Source organism: Amblyomma maculatum, chromosome 4, assembly GCF_055883805.1.
Source record: "Amblyomma maculatum isolate TAMU_Amacu chromosome 4, ASM5588380v1, whole genome shotgun sequence".
NCBI lineage: Eukaryota > Metazoa > Arthropoda > Arachnida > Ixodida > Ixodidae > Amblyomma > Amblyomma maculatum.
This window is the reverse complement of record NC_139347.1, coordinates 76,259,607-76,283,338: the sequence shown is the minus strand read 5'-3', so window position 1 is coordinate 76,283,338 and position 23,732 is coordinate 76,259,607. Positions and strand designations below refer to the sequence as shown.

General features: G+C 47.8%; 1 protein-coding gene across 1 annotated transcript; it reads right to left on the bottom strand.

The window, feature by feature from the left end:
- Positions 1-10,317: 10,317 nt before the first annotated feature.
- Positions 10,318-22,762, bottom strand: LOC146191464 (uncharacterized). Its single transcript, XM_084601997.1, has 3 exons — positions 22,498-22,762; positions 20,801-20,905; positions 10,318-10,650 (listed from the first exon to the last, which is right to left on the bottom strand). Exons 1-3 carry the CDS (start codon positions 22,673-22,675, stop codon positions 10,427-10,429), a joined length of 507 nt encoding a protein of 168 aa, XP_084458123.1. The 5' UTR covers positions 22,676-22,762; the 3' UTR covers positions 10,318-10,426.
- Between the last annotated feature and the right edge of the window lie 970 nt (positions 22,763-23,732).

Below are 23,732 nucleotides of genomic sequence, written 5' to 3'. Positions count from 1 at the left end.
GCCAAAGCCGCGCTCACTCCGGTCACCTCCTCTCCCCTTTCTCGCATCAAAGGCTCGCGGCTACCTGACGCGCGTGCCTACCGCCGCTACCGCGCAACCAGGTGCGCCACCGCTATTCGGCTACCGCGCACGCCACCCGCCTCAGGCGCGGTTCAGTTTTCTGGGCGCCTCATTGGAATTTCCAGAGCACAAGCTAGTGGCTGAGATCGTATTGTTGAGTCAGCCATAGACTGAATGGCCTTCCACATGACATCGCTGGAACCACCTACCCGTCCGCATTCCTAACTGTATAACTGCTATATTCAATCAATAATATATTTTTGTGCGTACGATTGTTTATACCCGTTCTCACCCGTTATATGTATACAGCCCAGAAATGAGGGTATTTAAGGTAATAAAGTATGGTGAGTAATGAAAATTCCTTCGGAATTCATGACGCTCAGAGAGGACTAAAAATCAGCCAACTCATTTCCATTCTTTCCGTGTGCAGATCCGCCGAAGCGAGTGCCGTTACTGGTGTAATTGAGCGAGAGTTTTTCAAAAGAGAAAAAAAAAAAAAATGAGAAGGGTTCAACGCTGGAACCGAATGTGGAGTGAAAACACTAGCTGCGGGTGAACGAGCGTTCTTCTTCCGCTTCATCTTCTTCTTCGCCTTCTTTTTCTTCTTCGTCTTCTTGTTCTTCTTTGTCTTCTTCTTTGTCGTCCCTTTTTTCTTTGTCTTAGTCTTCTTCTCGTAGCTACGCCTCTTCACGACGTAGCTGCGACCACCCGAGGTTTCGCTTTGGCTGACGAAGTGTTGCATGTTTTCGCAACAAAAGAGCCACGAGCTCTGTGCTGGTCGCTCGTGGCTCTTCTTCCTGTATTGAGAAGTCATATTTGGCTCGTGAGAAAAACAGAAAGTGCTTTTAACTGAACATACATAGACACAAACATCTCTCAAATTCTTTTCTAAATAAATCTCGCAAAAACGCTTAAATAAGCTACACTGAAATTTCACATTAAGGAGTATTGTAATCGTCCTTATAATTTTTTTTCTCAGCACAAAGGTTTGAGCAGGTGAAAAAAATTGCTGGTGGCTTAAATTTGGTTAACCTTGGAAGGAAGCGAAAGCTTCATGTGCATGACTACGCTTGCCTAGCTTGGGTTAAACATATTGTGCGAAATTTCCCAAAGTGTAATCTTCATCGGTCTCTTCGACACGCCTTTTTTCAGGGCCTCATTGCGACGTACCTTCGCGTTCCGATGCGCTACTGTAGCAGAGTGTTCGTCCTCCTCCTTGTCGCGTAGTGTTGTATATCTAGGCAGGAGCCCGGGGCCTCCATTTATACACGTATCGCTCCTCTACAGCCCTCGTCACCTCGCGTAACCTTGACCTTGACAGTTGTCACGGACCACTTGGTGGCCTATATGTGACCATGCCCCAAAGTCACATGGCGACCACTGACAACAGTGATGTTCACTGTTGACATTCCCATCCTGCCACGGCTCCTATACCTTGGGGCTAGCAGTATTGCAAATAAATAATAAATAAATAAATAAGGTCACGTGACCTTGACAGTGGTCACGGGCCACTTGATGGCCTACGTGACTATGTCTCAAAGTTGCATGGCGACCACCAGGTTAACGCAGAAGTTTGACCTATAAATCTCCCTCAAGGTGAAAACCGTGCGTCACACTGACGCCACCTCACGTGACATTGACCTTGACGGTGGTCACGGGTCACTTGGTGGCCTAGGTGACTATGCCCCAAAGTCACATGGCGAGCACCAGGTCAAGTGACCTTGACAGCGGTCACGGACCACTTGGTGGCCTACGTGGGACGTCCCAAAGTCACATGGCGAACACCAGGCTTAGCACAGAAGTTCATGGTGAAAACCGTGCATACCCGACGGCTCGGCTCGGAGTGAAGCTTTCGCTTTAATACACAGTGCTGTGTTCATCAGCCGGCAGGTTACATTAGTCATTCTCCGTTCATTACCTCTCCCGCCTTTTTTGAAGTGAAAGCTTCACTACGCCAGGTTTTCAAGCCATCAGCATGGAAGAAAATTTCGCATTAGGGAGTATCGTAATCGTCTTCAGAATTTTTTTTCTCAGCACAATGGTTTGAGCAGGTGTAAAAAATTGAGATCGTGGTAGAAGCCGGACCCGTCCGCGCCGAAACCCAAAAAGTTCGCAGCTGTAAAGGGCTTTTTCAGGCAGTAGCTTCATGCTGAAGACGAAATTACAGACATAGCATTAGGGCACAGACATTCTCGCGGCAGTTAAAGAAGCCATCGAAGAGGTAGAAGCAGCCGAAGCGCAAGAAGAGGTCGACAAGCGCTTGATAGGTCTGTGGCGCAAGAAAAGGGAGTTAGAAGCAAGGCTTGCCCAAAACAGGGAGAACAGGAATATACGCGAGCTCCTGGCCAAACGCAACATAGATATCGAGGAGCATGCGCTGTACTTAACTAGACGAAACTGAGGCAACATCTGCGAGCAGATGTTCCGCGGAATCAGCGAAGCAAACACGGAAAATGCTTAGACAACTTTTAGACCCGGATAAGACAAAGCACGAGGCACGCCAACAACTACAGAAAATCGCGAAGGCACTGGTGACCAACTGATCTCTGAAGTGAGGGACAAGCTTGAGAAGGACAGCACCCTCAGCCCTTCTCGAGGACAAAGACGCACAGAATCCCATTCTGGACGAGCCCATGCATTACCATCGGAGAGGTTTGAGCGGAATTAAACATACTTAGAACAAAAACGGCGGCAGGTCCAGACAGGATCAGTAATCGCATGCTAAGGAATTTGGATGATGCATCAATAGCTAAGCTAACAACGTGTATGCAGGAATGTTGGGACAAGGGCCGACTATAGCGTTCGAGGAAGCGGCAAACAAAGCATTCCGAATGATAGCAAAGCAAGCGAGAGAACCCAGCTCTTGTGGCCAGTTTCAACAAAAAAAAAAAAAAGAAAGAAAGAAAGAAAAAGAAAGGAGTCAAAGCGTGCCTCTGGAACGGTACCAACAGCCGTTCGGTTCGTGGGAAAGTAAACACCGCTGAAGAGCACACAGCGAGCACTGAATAATTGCGCTATGTTGCTATGCTTCAAACATACCAGTAGATTTTTCCACAGGCGTCACACTTCACGGGCAGAAAATCTGAAAGAAGACACAGCCCCTTATTTGTAGCATCAAACAGATGCTAACGCGCACAGAACTTACCACTGCTAGTGGTATACGTAGTAAGCAGTGCGTACAGCTCAATGCCATTTGGCGATCTCTTCACTTACCTAGCCTCTTGCACGAGCTTAGGAGCAATGCTTGCCTAACTCAGGAAACTCCATAGCAGAAGTTTGACTTTTCCAATCGCAGGCTACTGATGGGTGGACGCTGACGGCTAAGAGCGCCAACCTAATTGCACAACGTATGAAAGGCTCCGCACGGACGCTTGGATCGGATGCCTGGCGGGGTCAGCTTCGTATATGCATGTGTGTATGCGTGTATGTGTGAACAAGTTTTATTTCCACCAGAATGGAGGCCCTCTACTCCCCGCCCCCGGCACGCAGGCCTAGGGGCCGGGGGACGGACGAGGGCCGGGACCTCCGCGATTAGATGCAGGCAGAGAGGTCTTGGTTCCTTGCGGCCTCTTCCGCCAGGCGGATGGCTTGCTTCTGCAGAGTTGGGTCCTCGATCCACAGAAGGGTTTCCCAGGCTTCTCTACTAAATATTTTTGTCTCAGCCCCAGGGGAGCTAGAGCATTCCCAAATTACGTGGTTGAGGGTCCTTCACCCCCCACATTGCTTACATTTATTGTCATGTAGCTCATCTTTCTGGATGTGATAGACTCAGACAGGGTGGATGTAATTCCCTGCCTGTAGACGCCGCCATGCGGTCGCCTCTTTGTTGCTCAGACGCTTATCTGGTGGTGGCACCAGCTTCCTGCTTTGTCTATAATTTTCGACTACTTTTGGTGTAATTGAATAGACGTTCGTCCATGTTCTGGCAATCAGGCGGCTCCACGGTTACCCGGAAGTAGAGATCTCGGGCTAACTCCTGTGCCACCTCGTTACCAGGTTTTCCGGTCAGGATTCTTGTTGTTGTTGTGGCTGTAGGAAGAAGGAAAAGAAAATGCACGGGCCTGCTACTGGTATAGTGCCTAGAATATTGGCTCTGTAGCTGAGCCACCTCCGCTGCCTCGTGCAGACAGAAGATTGGTTCACAAATTGGTTCACTAATTGGTTCACTGGAAGGGAAAGGCGCTGTAACTGTCTCACTTGTTTTCTGTGGACACCTGAACCGCGCCGTGAGGGAAGGAAGGAATGTGGGAGTTAAAGTGGAAAGAGAGGAAGAGGAGCCGTAGTGGAGGGCTACGGAGTAATTTCGACCACCTGGGGATCTTTAACGTGCGCTGACATCGCACAGCGCACGGACGCCACTAGACAGAAGAGAAAATAGAGAAGAAAGAAAGAGAAGAGGGAGAGAAAGACGCGCGCCGCAACAACGGCCGTCATCCACCACCGAAACGGTGGCGGGTGCAATGACGGCATACAACAGATAAAAATTCTGTGGCAGGCTAGCCCGCCGCAAGCGGCGGTGACCTACCTGCCCCAGCCCCATCAGGGGAGCTCACACTCCTTTGTCCTCAGGATTCTTGTCAGACACAATAGGGAGATCATGACCTGTCGTGACGTACATCGACGCCCCTTGTCGAACACACCCAGGATTTCCTTGAACGCACCGGCGTCCTACATATAATTCGTTTACAGGAAAGGAAAAGCGCCGCACCTGTCACTCGCGGAGTCCCGCTATCATCCTCACGGTAGACAAGGGGAATTATGAGAGCGCTTCAAGATCCGGGCCATGGCATAGTTGGTAAAGCGCTGCGCTGGGGATCCAAGAGATGGAGGTTCGATTCCCGGTGGAGAACTCGCTCTCTAAAGTGTGACGTCTCTGCTGACAACCTTCTGTCGACAACGATGAGGCATTAAAAGAATCTCGCCACTGCCAAGAGACACACCATGAGGGTAGAAGAAAAGACAGAGCGAAAGCTGTACAAATAATTAAAGAGCAGAACAGAATCTGCATTGGAGTAATGCGAAAGCAAGGGTGCTGCTGTTAGTTGCTTCTATTGACCAATTCAATTCTTGTTTGGCCCCGCCGAGGTGGCGCAGTGGTTACGGCGCTCGACTACTGTTCCCAAGGACGCGGGATCGAATCCCGGCCTCGGCGGCCGCTTTTCGATGGAGGCGAAAAGCAAGGCGCCCGTGTGCTGTGCGATGTCAGTGCACGTTAAAGAACCCCAGGTGGTCGAAATTTCCGGAGTCCTCCACTACGGCGTGTCTCATAGCCCGAGTCGCTTTGGGACGTTAAACCCCACAAACCAACCAACCAACCAACCAACCGATTCTTGCTTGCCCATTTTAGTCTTTCGTACTTACAAATTGCGCGCCAAATAGTATTAACAATAATAATATTAATAATTGGCTCACAGGAAAGGAAAGGAGCAGTATCTGTTCTGTGGACACCTGAACCACGCCGTAAGGAAAGTGATGAAGGTGGGCGCGCGTTCAAGTGTGGAATTGCAGATGGCAGGAACGCTAGACAAGATGAGACTTCTCAGGCTTTCGCCTTTCACTACTTTAGTCGCTAAAGTCCCTCGTAATTTTTATTGTGTTAGGTACATGTCAGTTCGCGCCTTATATTCTAGATTTTTCTTTTGTTTTTTTCGTGATGCTTAAGTTACTCCCTTCCTGTAGCAAAGCAGTTGGTCAGCGGCCGTCGTGTCTAACCGTTGTTTCTATCCGTGTTTGCTGCGCTGTTGTGGGGCGAGAGCGCCGGAATGTGTCAAATGAAAGCAAACAAGGCGCCGTTCCTTCGGCTAGCGGTAAGCGCTTGCTTATTATATATGGCGAAGCCTTTAGCGCAATACAGACAGGGACGTGCGACACAGGACGCAGTGCTAACTTGAAAATAAATTTTAAGGCGAAAGCCTTTGCCTCATCGTTTTCGACAGAAGGTTGTCAGCAGAGGTGTCACGCTTTCGAGAGTTAAAAATAAATTAAAAAATTGGAGGCTTATCAAGGTTAAGCCCAGTGGATGCGAAGCATGTTAAGCAGCTGCCTCAGTGTGGATGGGGCTAAGTAACGGAGACGTGGTTTTAGGTTAATCGTCGTACTTTATTCTTTGCAGCCCGACAAACACACTCTTATGGTCCGTAAATGCATGACTCTTGGTTTGCACGTCACTTACGCATACACGCCCGGCGCAAAGACGCTGGCGCGGTTGCGGGCACAGTCTAGGTGGTTCTGGACTGACGCGACGGCGGGCGCGCGCCGCCATGCTTCATCCCTGGCGTGACGTCACATATCACGTGATGCAGCGATGGTGGCGCCGCCGCCGCGTCGCGCGCGACGGCGCGAACCGAAGCGTGGAGGCCTCCGCCGGGCGACGTCCGACGGCGCAATATGAGGCCCCATCTGCAGCCAGTGTGACGTCATCACGTGACGTCACATCATGTGATCTCACTTCAAGGTCAATGGTGGCCACCGCCGGGAGGCGACCAACGGCGCGATATGAGGCCCCATCTGCAGCCGGTGTGACGTCATCACGTGACCCCACTTCAGGGTCAATGGTGGCCACCGCCGGGCGTCGCGCGAAGGCCCGAAACCTACGTTAATATGCTTCGCATAATAAACCTTGCCTTCATTGGGAATCGAACCTCCATCCCTTGGATCCCCAGTCCAGCGCTACCCGGACTGTGAAACACTTCATAATTCCACTTGTCTACCGTGAGGATGACAGCGGGATTCCGCGAGTGGCAGACACTGCGCCTTTCCTTTCCTGTTAACGAATTATGGAATACCGATGAACTTTGATGCCTTAAATGAAATGCTGGTTGTGTTGTGACCGAAGGAAGGAAAAGAAAATGCACGGGCCTGCTACTGGCTCTGTAGCTGAGCCACCTCAACAAGGGGTACGCGATGTACCGTCAAGACAGGTCGTGACCCCGCCGGGCGTCCGATCAGTGTCTCCTGGAGAACAATGCCTGCAGTGCCGCGCCTGTCTCCATAGTATCTGTTTCGCTGAGAGACTGCGTGGTGGCGCTAGCGTTACGCCCTATACCAATACATGCGTTACGCGCACGCGAAACACATATGCAGGCACGCTTTTGCATTCGTAGCCCTTCTTTGATTTTCTGTTGGTTTCTAGGGAGCATATACAGGAACACTAGCTTGGCGGGATGCAAAACCCCCAACGCTGCAGGAACGGATAACTCTCAAGGAGAGACTGGTTCGATCTAAACCGTGCGGCGCCTTTCATTTGGGGCTTCCTCGAACGCCGCACCACACAGCGAACAGAAGCAGACCCAGATATTTAGGACTCATGAGGCGTTAGAACAGCAGGCATCAGCGGCGTTTGAAATTGATTTGCAGGATAGAAAAGGCACAGTATCTGTCACAATTCTCTTTATCGATTTTATCGGAAGGGCAACTGTCACTTGTTTTCCGTGGACACCTCAACCACGCCGTAATGGAAGGTGGGAGTGAAAGTGGAAGGAGAGAAAGGAGCCGTAGTGGAGGGCTACGGATTAATTTCGACCACCTGGGGATCTTCAACGTGCGCTGACATCGCACAGCACACGGACGCCTCTTCGCTTCGCCTCCATCCAGGGGGGCTAGCCTGCCACCGAATTTTTATCTGTTGTAGGCCGTCATTGCACCCGCCACCACTTCGGTGGTGGACGACGGCTGCTGATGCGGCGCGCGTCTTTCTTTCCCTCTTACTTTTCTTCTCTGTTTTCTGTCTGCACGAGGCAGCGGAGGTGGCTCAGCTACAGAGCCAGTAGCAGGCCCGTGCATTTTCTTTTCCTTCTTCCTACACCCACAACAACAACGCCTCCATCGAAATGCAGCCGCCGAGGTCGGGTTCAAACCCGGGTACACCGGCATAGTAGTTGGGCGTCTTACCACTGCACCACCCCAATTCTCCTCGGACGCTGGTTTGAGTGAAAGAAGAGGAAGATAAAGGTGCCGTAGTGGAGGGCTACGATCCACAGCGCTATAATGACTTGCATCTCATCCCCCTTTAGTGGTCAAAAGTGCCCTCTAGAATTTTTATTGATGCGTGTTGCTCAAGTGTCATGCCTGAGTAACGTCACATGCGCGAAATAATGTATGCACGCATGATTCACGCAACCGAGTTCGTCAGTATTCCATCTGTCAAGATTGACAGATGGAATACTTACTGAACAGATGTTCAGTAAGGAATCGCGTTACTCGGTGTTTGTTCAACCCCGCCGGGGTGGCGCAGTGGTTACGACGCTCGACTACTGTTCCCAAGGACGCGGGATCGAATCCCGGCCTCAGCAGCAGCTTTTCGGTGCAGGCGAAAAGCAAGGCGTCCGTGTGCTGTGCGATGTCAGTGCACGTTAAAGAACCCCGGGTGGTCGAAATTTCCGGTCCTCCACTACGGCGTCTCTCATAGCCTGAGTTGATTTGGGACGTTAAACCCCACAAACCAAACCAAACCAAATCAATCGGTGTTTGTTCAGTAAGGAATCGCGTTACTCGGTGGGACTGACATGCACATGCGCTGAATACCACCTCGGATGTACTCGCTTCTGCATATATTAGCTCGCGGCTCTTATGTGCCCGTTCGGCGGTTGGGCAGCGTTGCCGTCGGTGCCGTTGCTGCAGATGTAACATAGCGAAAAAGTGTCACGAACCTAAGATCTGAATTTATCAGAAGTGAAAGAAGGACCACGAGCTCGAAGAAATTCTCTTTGGCTCGAGAGAAAGAGTGTTTTGTAACTGCATGTTCACACGTACACACAAACATCTCTCAAATGCTTTGCCTAACATATATACCGCAAAAACACTAATGTAGCTGGGCTCAAATTTCGCATTAGGAAGTCTTGTAATCGCCCTCAGAATTTTTATTTTTACTTCCGTGCTTTCAAAGTTTAGTTGTAAGTAGCGCCGTGACCTGCGTATCATGTCACCGTCTTTGTTCTGCCCGCCAGTCATGGAAGCGCCTCCCCTGTAACAATCAAGAACTGGAGCGTCATTTCAAGAATTGTTAAGGGGGACAATATACTAAGTAGGCTCAAACTGCACATAAATAGGAAAATGCATCTCATTCCTTTTCACCACCATATTGTAAACCTAGAATAACTGAAGAGCTCCGCTTAAATTTCGCAGTACCGAATCGTAATCGTCGGTCTTTATTATTATTATTATTATTTTTTTGCCCATTTAACGCAGCCGACACCAATGAAATTTGGCAGCAGGCATCGAAGCGCCGAATAACTGCAAATGGAAGAAAATGCGCATTTTCAGGCCTGAAACTTGTGCAACGCACATCAGTACGATCGCTATTCTCCCGTTAATTGAGAACAAATGATCACGATATTTTCGCACTTCACCGGGTTATCGAGTTTCGAGTGAACTGCTGAAATGCGTGCGAAAGCTCGCCGAACTCTGCAGACCTCACATTCTCGCCATTTGAAGGACTCCGTTCCCCATACAATGATGGGTAGCTGTTGGGGCAGATCGATTAGGCACTATATCAGGCTGGTGCCATCTGTCGGGGCATGAAAACATTGATGCGAGGCGACCTGAAAAGAAACGAAATATGTCAATTCCCCGGAGTCACTGCAGTGTAACTGCGTCGTAAGGCGTATACGCGCCTGTTGTAGTGCACTGAGCGAAGTATTACAAGTGAAAACAGGAACGCTTATGAGCTAGCAGGAACGAGCAGTTTTATAGTGCTTTACCTTGCATCATGCAAGATAAAGTGGATGCAAGTGGATGCAGCTAGCACAGAACCGGGCTAAGTGGAGAAATATGGGAGAGGCCTTCGCCCTGCAGTGGGCATAATCAGGCTGATGATGATGATGATGCAAGATAAAGCACTATAAAAACTCTTCGTTCCTTCTAGCTCATGAGCGTTCCTGCTCTGAAGCTTGTAAGGTGAAGCACTATATAGTCCGTTCCTGCTAGCTCATGAGAGTTCCTGCTCAGAAGCTTTCACTCGACTTCGCTCAGCGAACCAGAACAGGCGCATTACACCTTACGATGAACTTGCAATGCAGTGACTAAATATGATAATGCGGCCAGCGTATTCCGCTTTGAAAGTCGTCAACATGTGAAGAACGTATTTTACAACGCACGCGAATTAAGGCATGTAGCATAACGTTCCGGTTTTCGAAGTACACTCACAATAACGAAATTTCTTTATTCACGTCACGTTTCAACGTCTGGACACAACAAGATGAGATTGCGCTCGTAATGCCACTAAAAGCTTTAGTTTCAGGCACAATGACTTATGGAACTAAAAAAAAAAGTGCACTGTAAAAGATAATTGTTTGAAAGACGAGACCTCCTCTTCACATTCATATCTACAAAATATCCTTGGTACAATGGACACACATCGCCCGCGTCGTCAAAGCTTTAGTGCGATGTTGGGCCAGTGCTTGGCTTGATTGCTGTCGACGAAGTGCTCGAAGGTCAGTTGCATGGCGAGCTCCATGCCATGCACCATGGCGCCGTCTGCCGCTCCATACAATCGTCGATGATGCAGCGCTCCAGGAGAGGACGACGCCTGGCGCCGCCATGACTGCTGCTGCTGCTCCTGCAGCTCCTCTTCCTGCTCTGCCCCGGAACTGCCTGCGCGCGCGTCAGATGGAACGCAGCTCCAGAACGCATGCGAGACACGAGAGGACTGTGTCAAGTTCCCTGCTCAGCATACTGAGAGCCAGCCATATCAACTGCAAGTACGCACGGTGTGGTTGTGACAAGAAAGGCATTTCAATGCGAACAAGTGAAACTCTCGAATTGTTACGTTAAAAACCGTCGGTCTCAAGACTGTACCTTCCGCGACTTTGTAACCGTCTTCGAGATTATATCTCTGCGTATTAACAGAAATAGTCAGGCATGAGCGAGAAAATATACATTAAAAGCAGTCATTGATTAAGATCAAAGTAGCAAACGTCTCTCAGAGCATCAGAGCACACCTTCCCACAAATGGCATTGACTTACACGCTGTTCAAGCTGTACGCTGTCGCAGTCGATCACCGACGCCATTGTTTGGAAGGGATCCCTTCTAACCAAAGTATGGGATTCATTCCAACCAACCTTGCCATTTCTTGCTTAATTAAATGTGTATTGACATGTAATCTTTAGCTACGTGTTTTATTCTTTGTAAGGATGCATAACGGATAATGATAAGCAGATAACCAAGTGGCATTAGTTTACGATTACTTCATAATATATTATCGAATTTCTCTTCTCATCTACTTCAGTTTCAACAGCCGGGCGATGGCCATGACATCGAAATTCCACCTGGACCACGCGAGAGAAAAAAGAACTGCGACAAATCGCTGTTTCATCACCCGTTCAGTTCTCGGCTTTTGATGCAAGCTGGCTTTAGTGTTGGAGTGAATCAAAACGATCGATGTAGAAGTTCTTTGATCCGTCACGCCGTTTTTATCCCTCAAGTGGCTTTTGAAACTTTTTGACGTTGCAGCCATCGCTCGATTGCTGGAAGCGGAACCGGAAGTAAAAAAAAAATGCAATTTAAATTATTTAGTAGTCTTTGGAATCGGGGGAAAAACCAAAGAGGGCGCGGCAATAGCATACTTAAGCCTATATTCAGAAAAAAGTAAAAATATAAGAATGAGCCCCCCCCCCCCCCCCCCACTAGAACTTCTTCGAATTTCTAGAACTGACTTCGCATATTGCTAATACACAGGGCGCGTACCATTGCAAAGTTAGCAACTGTATCCTATCGGTAGTCTAATTATAATAGTTGGTTCACAGGAAGGGAAAGGCACAGTACCTGTCACGCTTCTGTGGGCACCTGAACCGCGCCGTAAGGGAAGGGAGGAAGGTAAAAGTGGAAAGAGAGAAAGAGGAGCCGTAGTACAGGGCTGCGGAGTAATTTCGACCACCTGAGGATCTTTACCGTGTGCTGACATCCCACAGCACATGGAAGCCTCTTCGTTTCGCCTTCATCGAAACGTGGGATGAAGGGAGAGGTGGTGAAGGGTGGCGCGCAGTTCCTGGCCCTACGGGGCTGGGACGGTAGGTCGACGCCGCTTGCGGCGGGGGCTGGCCAGCCACCAAAATTTTATCGGTTGTAGGCCGTCATTGCACCCGCCACCGCTTAGGTGGTGGAGGTGGTGGTAACAACTTTTATTGCCACGAAATGAAAGGAATTATTTCGGGCTGGGGCGAGTCTAGGGTGGCCTCCAGTCGGGAGCGACCTCTTGAGCTCGCGTGACGAGGGCCAGTTGCGTAGTTTTTCTTGGGCTGGCCAACAGCTTGTCCCATTCCTCCGCTGAGGGAGCTGGCAAGAGTGTCTTTGGAGGGGGATTGCTGGCGCATTCCCACAGTATATGGTCTTGAGTGGCCTGCGTCCCGTCACCGCAGTGCCGGCATGCAGGGTTGAATTCTCCGTTTGTAATTAACGATAGTCGGTAGGGGCTAAGAATGGCCTTTGTTTGTAGGCGTCTGAGTGTCGTGGCTTGCGCCCGGTCGAGGTCGGGGTGAGGGGCGGGGTACAAGCATCAGCTCGCGATAAAAGTTTGTTACCTCCGCGTATGTGTGCGGTGCCTCGACAGGCGCGTCCGTTCCCGATAGATCTCCCGTCTCCCGGTTGGTTAAGCCTCGGGCTAGACGGTCGACCCCTTCGTTTCCGGAGTTACCCGCGTGAGCCGGAACCCATACGAGATTGATGTTGTGATTGAGAGATCGGTTGCGTAGAATTCGCACCGCGAGTGCGCTTACAGAATTTTTGGCGAAATTTTGAACGGCGCTTTTTGAGTCGCTTAGAATAGTTTTGGTGTGGGGATCCGCGATGGCCAGTACGATAGCTACTTCCTCTGCCTCGCATATGGAGCTAGCATGAAATGTTATGGCGTTAATGAAGGTTGACTTTGGAGTGGCCATACATGCCACGTATGCTCCGATTTTGATGTGTTGAGCTGCATCCACGTACACTGCTTGTGGATCGTCCTCGTATTGTTTCTCAAGGGTCTGTGCCCTTGTCTTCCTGCGGGCATCATGTCTACCTGGTAGCATGTTTTTGGCTATTGGTTTAACAACTAGTCTACTAGTTATGTCAGCCGATAAATGGGATGTTGCGCACACCTCCTCAGTGGGGTGTATGTGGAGCTTGTCGAGAATTACGCGTCCCGCAAGGCTGCGTGACAAGCGGGTCACTTGTGCTGTCTTATGGGCTTCAATTAGTTCAGATAGTGTGTTAAAAATTCCTAACTGCAGTAGTCGATCTGAGTTAGCGTATACTGGTCAGCTAAGGGCCGCTTTGTATGCTGTTTTAATTATGCTATTAAGTGCATGTTCGTCCCTACGACGCAGATGATAGTACGGGCAAGCGTACATGATTCTGCTTATCATAAAGGCTTGAATGATCCTGCAAAGGTCGGCTTCTCTCATACCCCTGCGACGTGTGGCAATGCGTCTCACCAGCCCACCTATCTGGTGCGCCGTGACGCGTAGCCGGCATATAGCTTCTGTGTTCTGCGTATTATTCTGAATCAACATTCCGAGAACTCTGATCGTGGCTACCGGGGGTATCGGATGGTTGTCAATGTGTAACTGGATAGGTTCTCGAGAATCTGGTTTTACCTGTGAAGCTTGTTTGTTCCTTATAACTAATAGTTCCGATTTAGCCGGTGAACAGGTAAGGCCGTTTTCCTGCACATAAGACTGTACCGTGTCGATAGCTCGTTGTAATGAATCTGTAATATCTCCATCGGAGCCAGAATTGGTCCATATGGTGATGTCGTCGGCGTATATGGAATGATGTATATGTGGGATATCATCTAACCGACGCGGGAGGTCGCTCATAACGATGCTGAAGAGAAAAGGTGAAAGTACGGCGCCTTACGGTGTTCCTCCCGTCCCTAGTGTAATTTTGTCGCTAACTTTGTCAACGAAATGGAGCGTAGCCGTACGCGCATTCAGAAAGGCAGCGATGTAGTCGTATGTCCGTTTGCCTACGTGTAACTGTGAGAGGTGATTGAGGATGGAACGACAACTGTTGCGGCGCGCTTTCTCTCCCTTTCTTTTTCTTCTCTACTTTCTCTCTTCAGTCCGCACGAGGCAGCGGAGGTGGCTCAGCTACAGAGCCAGTAGCAGTTAAAAAGTTAAATTGGTTCACAGGAAGGGGAAAGGCGCAGTGACTGTCACACTTGCTCTGTGGACACCCGAACCGCGCCGTAAGGGAAGGGAGGAAGGTGGGAATGAAAGTGGAAAGAGAGAAAGAGGAGCCGTAGTGGAGGGCTACGGAGTAATTTCGACCACCTGGGGATCTTTAACGTGCGCTGACATCGCACAGCACACGGACGCCACTTCGTTTCGCCTCCATCGAAACGCAGCCGCCGCGGTCGGGTTCGAACCCGGGAACTCCGGCACAGTGGTCGGGCGTCTTACCACTGCACCAGCCCGGCGGGGCACCAGTAGCAGGCCCGTGCATTTTCTTTTCCTTCTTCCTACAGCCACAACAACAACATCGAAATGCAGCCACCGGCGGTCGGGATCGAACCCGGGAATTCCGGCACACTTAACCACTGCACCACCGCAGTCTAGTACGCTGTACCACTGTACTATGGGTGAGGCGAGGGGGTATCACATGTGATCTCTGTTGACGGCAGAGATGGAAGTGCTGCTCAATCGTCGCAGTAGTTAGAACTGACACTGTGGAAAGCCGGAGCAGAGGAAAAGGGTGAGGCGGCCGCCGCCAGCTTTTTATGTTTTAAAGAATACCTAGTGCTTCTAAGCATGGATGCTTCTAACAGCCTTTTTCGCCAGTCAAGCTGCTGTCCTGCAGCCTGCTGACTGAAAAACTTCATTAAGCAGAGATATGGCAGAGATAAGGGAGGGGGATGGTCACGAGTCCGGGACTCCAGCGGCTGTCGCTGCTATCCGCGCGAGTGTCTTGTCTTCTCACCGCAATCGCAGAACCCGGGGTGAATTGTGTTTAAACGGGCTGGTGTGTTATATGTACCTGTCTGTAGGCGTCGCCATCTAACTTCCTCCGCTTTGGAGAGCCCCTTGGAATGCAAAGCTCGTAGACGGCCAACAGGGCATAGATTCGTGCAGCCTGCAGTTTCTAGTGGCATAGTGGCGCCAGCATGCGGCGGCCACGGAAAGCCCGGCAATCTCAAGTCGATGCCTGACAGATGGCGCAATGTGCTAGCTCGCATTAAAGGCTTTAGCTTGTATGCGCCGCGGCGAAACATGTAGGCTCCCTAGCTCGCATTAGTAGGGTCCCTAGCATTAGCATGAGTGACTCTAGCTCGCATGCATAGCTCGCATCCAAGCAGCATTGCAGTAGTACGTGCATATAGCGTGCATACTTTGCATTACAGTGTAGAACACTGTATAGACCAACACCGTGTTTACAAAGGGGGCGCTCGCGGCGTCGCAGCCGACTGGGGGTGAAAAATAGGGTTAGCGCCCATAGGAATACATGGAACCGAAATATTTCTAAACAGTTTTCTCATTTCACGAGGCACCTGTGATGTCGTTATTCGGTACAAAGCAACTATGGACATCCTAGAACAGATCGTCAAAATATGAAATCTCATTACCGAGGTGAAGTATTTTTAAAACACCGCGAAACATGTTGGGGTGCGAGTTGGGAGGGCCACCCGTAGAAATACATGTAAACACAACTTACCGGAACATTTTTCTCATTTCGCAGAGCATCAGAAGTGGTGGCCGGTCGTTAAACGGTGACCAGCGCTTTGAAGAACTGTGTGATAAAGTATGGTGCGTCATTACGGAGGCAGTGTACTTTTAAAACTCCCCGAATACCCTGTGTTATGAATCCAGACCGCCAAAAGGCAAGCTGGGTGCAGCGAATCGCGTAGTTTTTCCGTTTTTCTTACAGCCTGATATGCTGCCGCATAGGGTAAATTAATACTGTCTCTCCAGTGATACGTGCTAGACAGAATTACATTTAAAAAGCAGTTGTCAAACGCCATACAACAATATGAAGCGAACAATATTCGCTCATTGCAGCAGACGACAGCGTAGCTGGCGATACCCACCAGCGTCTGCCAACGACAGCGCCGGTGGAGCATTGCTGTCTGCGACTGTGCGCGGTCAGTTTATCGTGCTGTGAACGGTCCCGCAAGTCGTCAGACTTGCAGTACTTGCAAGGGAATGTAGTGTATCATGTAACATGATGTCAGGGCGTGATACCAGATGTTCACCAAAAACAAATGAGAAGGGTTCAACGCTGCTGAACCGAGTAAAATGTTGTGGTAAGTTGTGTTTACATGTGCTTCTATGGGTCGCCCTCCCAACTCGCACCTGCATACGTTTCTCGGTGTTTTAAAAATACTACGCCTCGTTAATGAGATTTCATACTTTCGTGATCTGTTCTAGAATGTTCATGGTTGCTCTGTACCGAATAACGACATTACAGATGACCCGTCAAATTAGAAAACTGCTTTGGAATATTTCGCTTCTATGTATTCCTATGGGCGCTAAGCCTATTCCCCCCCCCCCCCCCCCCCCCCAGTCGGACCACGCCATAGAGTTTCTTAGTCTTACCTAGAGGGAAAGCTGTGCTGCCGTCTATGGGCGTTTACATGGAGTTTCCAGACGGCCAGTTCAGCCACCATGGGCGCTCAAAGCATCATGGGCCGGTGAGCTACCGAGTGCAGAACTACAACTTTTGGCCAAAACTAATGCAAAGATAAACGTTGTTCTACCGTAAATAATGTCCTAAGATTGAATATTGTGACTATAAATTACAAAAAGAGAGAGAAACAGAATGCCAGTGTGAGATTTATCCAATATAAGCGATGGCCCTTTCTCCTATTGGCTTAGTTTTGAGCAGCACAAATACCAATATTTCGCACTTAATAGGCAAACTTTGAAATAAAAAAAATGTTATGAAAATATTTATCGTTGTGCCATCACTTAAGGAAGTTTTTAGTGGCATTTTGGGAAACAGAAACCATTTATTGGCGACGTCTGCTTTTGCGCCTTCGCTACTATGGCTTTCGCGGTCTATGTACGCACCTGCTGATGATGATAACGAAAACAAAAACATTGCAGTAACGCCACTCCACGTACTCGAGAAAAACCGACTGTCCCGCAACAAGTAGCACACCGGCCCATGATTCTTAGCGCGCCCATGGTGGCTGAAGTGCAGCGCCCTCAGCTTTCCCTCTAGTTATAGTGCCTAGAATATACTATTCTAGGCACTATACTCTAGTTAGTGTAAGGAACTCTATGGACCACGCTGGCGATAGAAGCGCCACCGCATTGTGCTTACGTCACAGATCAGGGTGAGCGTCCTGGCACTCCTCTCATGGGGCTGGGGCAGGTAGGTAATCGCCGCTTGCGGCGCGGGCTAGCCTGTCACTGAATTTTCATTTGTTGTGGGCCGTCGTTGCGCCCGCCGCCGCTTCGGTGGTGGACGACGGCTGCTGTGGCGCGCGTCTTTCTTTCCCTCTTCCTTTTCTTTCTTCTCTATTTTCTCTTCTGTCTGCACGAGGCAGCGGAGGTGGCTCAGCTACAGAGCCAGTAGCAGGCCCGTGCATTTTCTTTTCCTTCTTCCTACAGCCACAACAAAACACTGTACTTTGCATTTAGCCGAAAATTAATAGCGTCTTCGGCTGAGACGCCGCGATTATGGTGGTGAAAGTTTGTCAAGCAATGTCAAGCGTCTGCTTGAGCAGGCCGCACAACGGGATTGAACCCCGCTCCACCGTCAATCCGCACGGTGACACGTTGCTGTGTCTCGCTAGCACCAGCCGAAAGTACGGCACTGCACGATTGGTGGCCAGCAGAACGTCACACGGTTGCGCAGAAACATTTAAAGTGCCGTCAGCCGAAGGCACCATAAGTCGGCGCTAATTTATGTGACGTCCATGCGCGGTTTCATTTCAGTGTTCTACGTTCAGTTTGGGAACCTACATAACTTGTTCTATTTAGGCGGTGGCAGAGAACAAAAAGTCGACTTAGCTTGCAGCACTGAAGGGGTGCATGGTGCTTCTTGGCCTGCGCGGCAATATATTAGGCTATCAGAGCAATACCTAAACTCGCACTTGGCCACTTCTAAAACAAAAACACTGTCTCTTCACGATCCTACTTCCCTACTTAAACTCGTAGTGTGCATAACCCTTATTCTTTAAAAACTGGGAAAAAATCCTCGCGCAAAAAATTCACACAAAAAAAGCGAGACAAACACATTTTCGTAAAATTCTGAGCACTTGAAAAATGAACTTATTTTTTCTTAGAGAATAATCAGGAATCCAAAAGGTACCTTATCTTGTTCCCAACAAAATTTTATCCCAGAAACAACCACCTTGAAAGCCTTCGGTCAAAAAGTTTGGAAACGGTAGTCTTACTAACGATTGTGCTCTTGCAAAAAGTTCAAATTGAGAAAAATGAGTTCACAGATTTCAGAACATGCTATTTAAATTTATGTCCTAAATTAATAAATTACAGTGGCCTGGCGCACACGTTGGCCCATCCTTTTTAACATGACACTGCTCTGTGGCGATTGCTTCGAGTTACCTTTTTTCTTTTTTCAGCTTTTCAGCTTCACAGCTGTCCAGCATTCTTGTCTGTGCTTGTGAAATGCTTCCCTTGGTTGCTTGTTTGGCGTACCTCTTCATTAATGTTTTCTGTTGTCACAATAATCTATCTCCAGCTTTTCCAGCACTTTGGTCAGCTAGGCTCCCAGTGGTGTGAAAATAGCATTTGAAGGTTACGTCCTGCGCTTTAGTCAATCCAAGCTTCTGTTACCATTACCAGCCCATCCTCTGTTGCCACAGCCCCAATTTTGCCTTTTCTTTCTGTTTTTCTTTTGAGTTGTCTGCTGTACTCTCGACAACAGGTTATTTTTTGTTAGAGAGCACGAAAAGAAGCCTTTTAACCTCAGGATAGACTCCGTGTTCAGTTTCTTGACCGTTAAGCGGCTGCGTCCTGAAATCAGCGTTCATGGGCGCTTTCGGTGGTGAGTGCACCTCATCTCGCAACAAGAAAATTAATTTTCATTTTTCCACTTTGCAGATGACAACCAAACTTTCTGAGAAGTTTCTTCAATGCATGCACAATAGAAAAGAACAAAAATTTAAAAACAAATTCCTTTTTTTTTTAATTGTGATTTTAACCCAGCATCACCCCTTAATCTTTTTTCTTATTTGTTTCGCATTAATAAGTTACAGTGGCCTGGTGCACACGTTGGCCCGTCCTTTTTAACATGACACTGCTCTGTGTGCTCTAAGGCTTTGTCCATGAGAACTAAGTGGAAGCGAGAAAGTATTTGTGATGCAGTCTAACTTGAGAAGATTTTCAGTTCTCTCATTGGTGCAGACAAAAGTAAATGGAGCACCCTATTGCCTTCTGACGTTTTTCATGTGTTGTCTGATTAAAAATGGCAACTGTGGTAGGTGCAGGCTGGTAGTAGACACCAGTGCTTTTTCTAAAAATAATGTTTCTTTCATGTCTGACAGGGAAGGCTTGATTGCAATTAGAACAGAATAGCGTGCTCTCTTCCCTTATGTCTACACCTCTGTCATGCCCTGTTTACACAAACTCTTTATCATCAATGTCTCGAATTATGAACAATTTTTCTGGGGCCAAATTTTTGAAATGCCTATTCTTCCTTAATAACAAAACTCCTGTTAGGACAATGGCCATGGTGAAGATGCACAAATCCCACCATGTTTTTTTTTTTAATTGATATGAACAGCTATAAGAATGAAACCTCGGCTGTAACATTTACTGTAGTTTGAGAGTAAAGAGCATTGAAAAAATGTGAATGCCTGAGAATGGTACATTCAAATAATTTCAAGTTTTACAGTGCAAGGTGTTTACCAGGTGTGCTTTAATATTAGCTAGATAGCATGAATAGCTGTAAAGAAGGTTTTCTCTACAAGTTGCGATACATTAAAAGCTGCATTCAGCAACTGTCAGTGGACTAAGCTTGCACTAGCTATTGATGGGCAGTGAACAATGAGAGTAGGAGAAATGTCATCATTCATCTGCTCCGACCAGGCATTTCTAATTGCAACACTATATTTTAAAGATAGTCATTTCCCAGATAATGCACCTGGAGCTACTAAGATTTTGTCAAACTTCTATGTCACAGTCCCTGTGAACAGGAAAAGATGTTAAAAATAAAATGCATTTTTCTTAACATTTGTTTTCCTTTACAACTTGTTATTATGAACAACTTGCTTTATGCATAGTTTTACCTGGGATCCAAAATTTCCAAACTTATAAGGCATGACTGCACTTGACAGACTATGAACTTCAAGTGACATGTCATTTAGTCTGCTGGGGTTGACATGGATATTCTAACTACCATATATTTTTCGAGCTTCGCTACTACACTGCCTCTATGAAATCCCCAACAGCATCAGCACCTGAGCAGTAACAGTTTTGGAGCATTGATGGCTAGTGAGCAAATTCAACGAGTGTGCCATGAATGCAAAAAGTCAATAACCACTTTACCATCCACTGCAAACCAATTAGAAAAAAAGAAAGTGTTCTTCTAGAATAAGCATCACCCTGAATGACCATGCACTGCAGCCAAACACTGAGAGCACAGAGCCAGGTGAAGCCAGATAAAAGAGGACTGCACCGAACAGACAAGCTAGAAAGTGTTCAGATGCTAAGCCTAACCACAAAAAATGTTCTCTATAAACCACCAAAGAGCAGTGCTTTAATAAAAACCCTTGAAACTATAGCTACGTGTGAGTCCTACGAAAAGTTCACGAGCAGAATCATTTGCCACAGATGTTTATCTGCATGCAATACTTACAGAGGCTTTTGCGGTGTCGTGCACTTTGCTCAAAGAAAGCAATCAGCTCCTCGGTGACTGGCATCTCAAAACTGCTATCATCTTGCTCGGTATACGTGACTGATGCTGGAAGCCAAGAGGAAAGAGAACAAATTTTACAGAAGGCCACATGAGCAAAGTTAAAGTTATTCAGCCTATCTACACACAACAATTACTTCATAATGGTGAGCAAGAATTTGGGGGACACTTGAGCTTCGTCTTTAGGAGTATCACATGGAAGCGTTAATAGCTCCCGTCTGTGGCTTCCCTTGCGGGTCCTCACTCGAATACATACATTTTGCTACTCACTGAACCACGAACCCCTTAATTTATGCGTTTATTTTTCCACATATCCTTCTTAGCATGCAGTCTTAAGTTACCACATTATGTGAACGTACACCAGGAAGATATAAAGTTCTGCTTTAACCAAGCCGTACGAATGTGCTTGCCTGGTGGTAGCGGCATACAACAGTCTCTGGTTTGATTCCCACCTCCTGTTAACTCCTGGAATGCCATGCAGTCTTGTGATGTCACACAACCCAACAACTGATAAGTGCCTGGCATGTCACCTGCTAACGCCTGCCAGAGGCACGTGCATGATTTTTCATTTAGCCGAACTATGTGCAGAAGGGGGCCCCTAACAATGTCAAGTTAACTATCATATCATTCAAAAATATGTTGCTAACAGTATTAGATGCATATCGCAAGCATGAAAATGAGCTTTTCATCTCTGAATAGAATAATTCCCAATCACAATTCCCTTATTCGATACCTGGCCTTCACTTAAGTCACAAATAAAGGACCAGAAAACCAGATTTGATCAATTCATCCACATCTCTCTGTACGTCTAACCATATTTCAGGTAAGGGCAGCACTCAAATGCGGGAATGCAACTTTGTGTCACTCTATGTCATGTCGAAAATTGGAGGGACAATTAAGTTTGACATTTAATGGTATGAAAAGATAGTGTTAGTGACTCCCGTCCGCAGCTCCCCTTCCAGATCCTCGTTCGTGTACATATACTTTCTTACCCGCTTAATCACTAATCCCTTAACTTGCAACTCTATTATCTCACACACTCATTATAGCTGTAGCTACCATACAGTCGTAAGCTACCATATTATGTGAAAGACCACCCGACAAATATATAAAGCCCCACTTTAACCAAGCCACAAGAACGTGCGTCCATGGCCTGAGGTTAGCGCGTCCGAATTGGGATCTATGGGTACAAGAGAGATTGATTCTTATCCTCACATCTCAAAGGAGTTGCCTAAGTTAACAGTTCCTTCCTGTCAACTGTCTCAAACCCGACGACAAATTCGTACCTGTCCATGTAATCAGTCAAGTACCACTTGCCGGACACGGTGCTGACACGGCGACAGCGGATTTTCGGAGAACGGGGCCTTTACGCTTTCGTGATAACGTACTCACGAGGTGTATGTGCGCATGTTTCAAAGGAATAAACAAATGCCGTCAATATTGAATACGGTACTATGTAAAAGCAACGATCGCAAAGGCATGCATATAAGTACCCACTGCGCGAACGAGTGGTGCAAGAGGTCAAAAACAGGGCATGCGCAATTCGCGCCTTATCGACGTATCATTCTCGCGATTGTAATTGCAAATGCGCGAGCTAGAAGTGATAATGTAATTTTCGCTACTGCATTGGATGGACTCACTTTCACTTGGCGCTGCTACGCTTCGCCCAGTGACGTCTCGCATAAGCTGTTGATGCTGCTGAAACCACTGAAGCGTGCTATTGTAGTGACGCCAGTAACGCTTGAACAGGGGATTTTGGTACCAGCGACCTCGCAGGTATGATGCAGAGTCAGTATTGGGATTAGAAATAGGTCGCATGTTTACTGCAGAATGTTCAAAAAGGTAGGAACGCGCCACAACAATTCAACGCGCAGAGAAATCAAAGGAGGCTTTATTTTGGCTTGACTTGGCACTGTTCGGCATTAGCGAACGTCCGCTTGCAAGCTTCAAAGACTAAATCACTAAAGGACAAGACAAGAACCTTAGATTTCTTGAGCAACGGCTGCGAATTACGAAGCTATTTATATTGCTAGCCCTGCCTAGAGACCTGGCAATGCTTACCAAAGAACATGCCAAACATGATGCCGAAGGTAGAGCAAAGGTCTTGTTTTTAGCCGCTGAGGAGCAGCACCTGTACATGCACATAACGGCGGTAAATTTGAAGGCAAACGTTAGTCGTCCGCTATGTTGGAAGACACATGGTTCTGAGATGCGTGCATTAAGAAATCCGATGGCTGAGCTGCGAAATAATTCATTCTAGAGTCGCAGATATCTCCGGCCCACCCAGCCACCTACCCACCTCTTGTTTCCTTTAATTATTTATATTTTAACTACATGTGCACTCAACCGACGTCGTTCAGCTGTCACAATTTACATCAAGGTAGGATTGTTTACAGGCATTAATCTTGGCGCTTTAAGTGCGCATTTCTGCTGCTGCAGCTGTACCAGTGGCGCTTGGAAAAAATGCAGGCGTTTTCTGTGTGAAGCCTCCGAGAGTGAAGTCTCTACTCTCTATGGAGCACTACCCATGAACCATCTCACTTCGGCCGCCCACCACAATTCACAATCTACCTCCCACCACCGCTAACCATCACTTTTCAGAAGTTAAAAGCAGCTACCTGTCAACGACCCGCCAAAACCCATCCTCTGGAATTATTCAAATAATCAACGAAAGTAAATGTAACTGCCAATGCGACTTTCTGGCATAAGGTTTCATGATCGTCCTGACTGCTTTTTGACCGCAGATCCTCGGTACAAGTAACTCATACCGGAAATTTGCTTATCTTAAATTGAAAATGTTTGCGCAATACTAATATAGCACTTTTCTTTAATAGACGACGCAAGTAAGATCAATATGATTTATTAAGTGCGAAAA

Excerpts from the sequence above, each read along its gene's own strand:
- LOC146191464 (XM_084601997.1), bottom strand. The coding sequence starts at position 22,675 with ATGCGACCTATTTCTAATCCCAATACTGACTCTGCATCATACCTGCGA. Across the intron at positions 20,906-22,497 it reads CGTAGCAGCGCCAAGTGAAA|CATCAGTCACGTATACCGAG; the intron begins GTGAGTCCATCC and ends CTTGGCTTCCAG. Across the intron at positions 10,651-20,800 it reads ACGACACCGCAAAAGCCTCT|GCAGTTCCGGGGCAGAGCAG; the intron begins GTAAGTATTGCA and ends ACGCGCGCGCAG.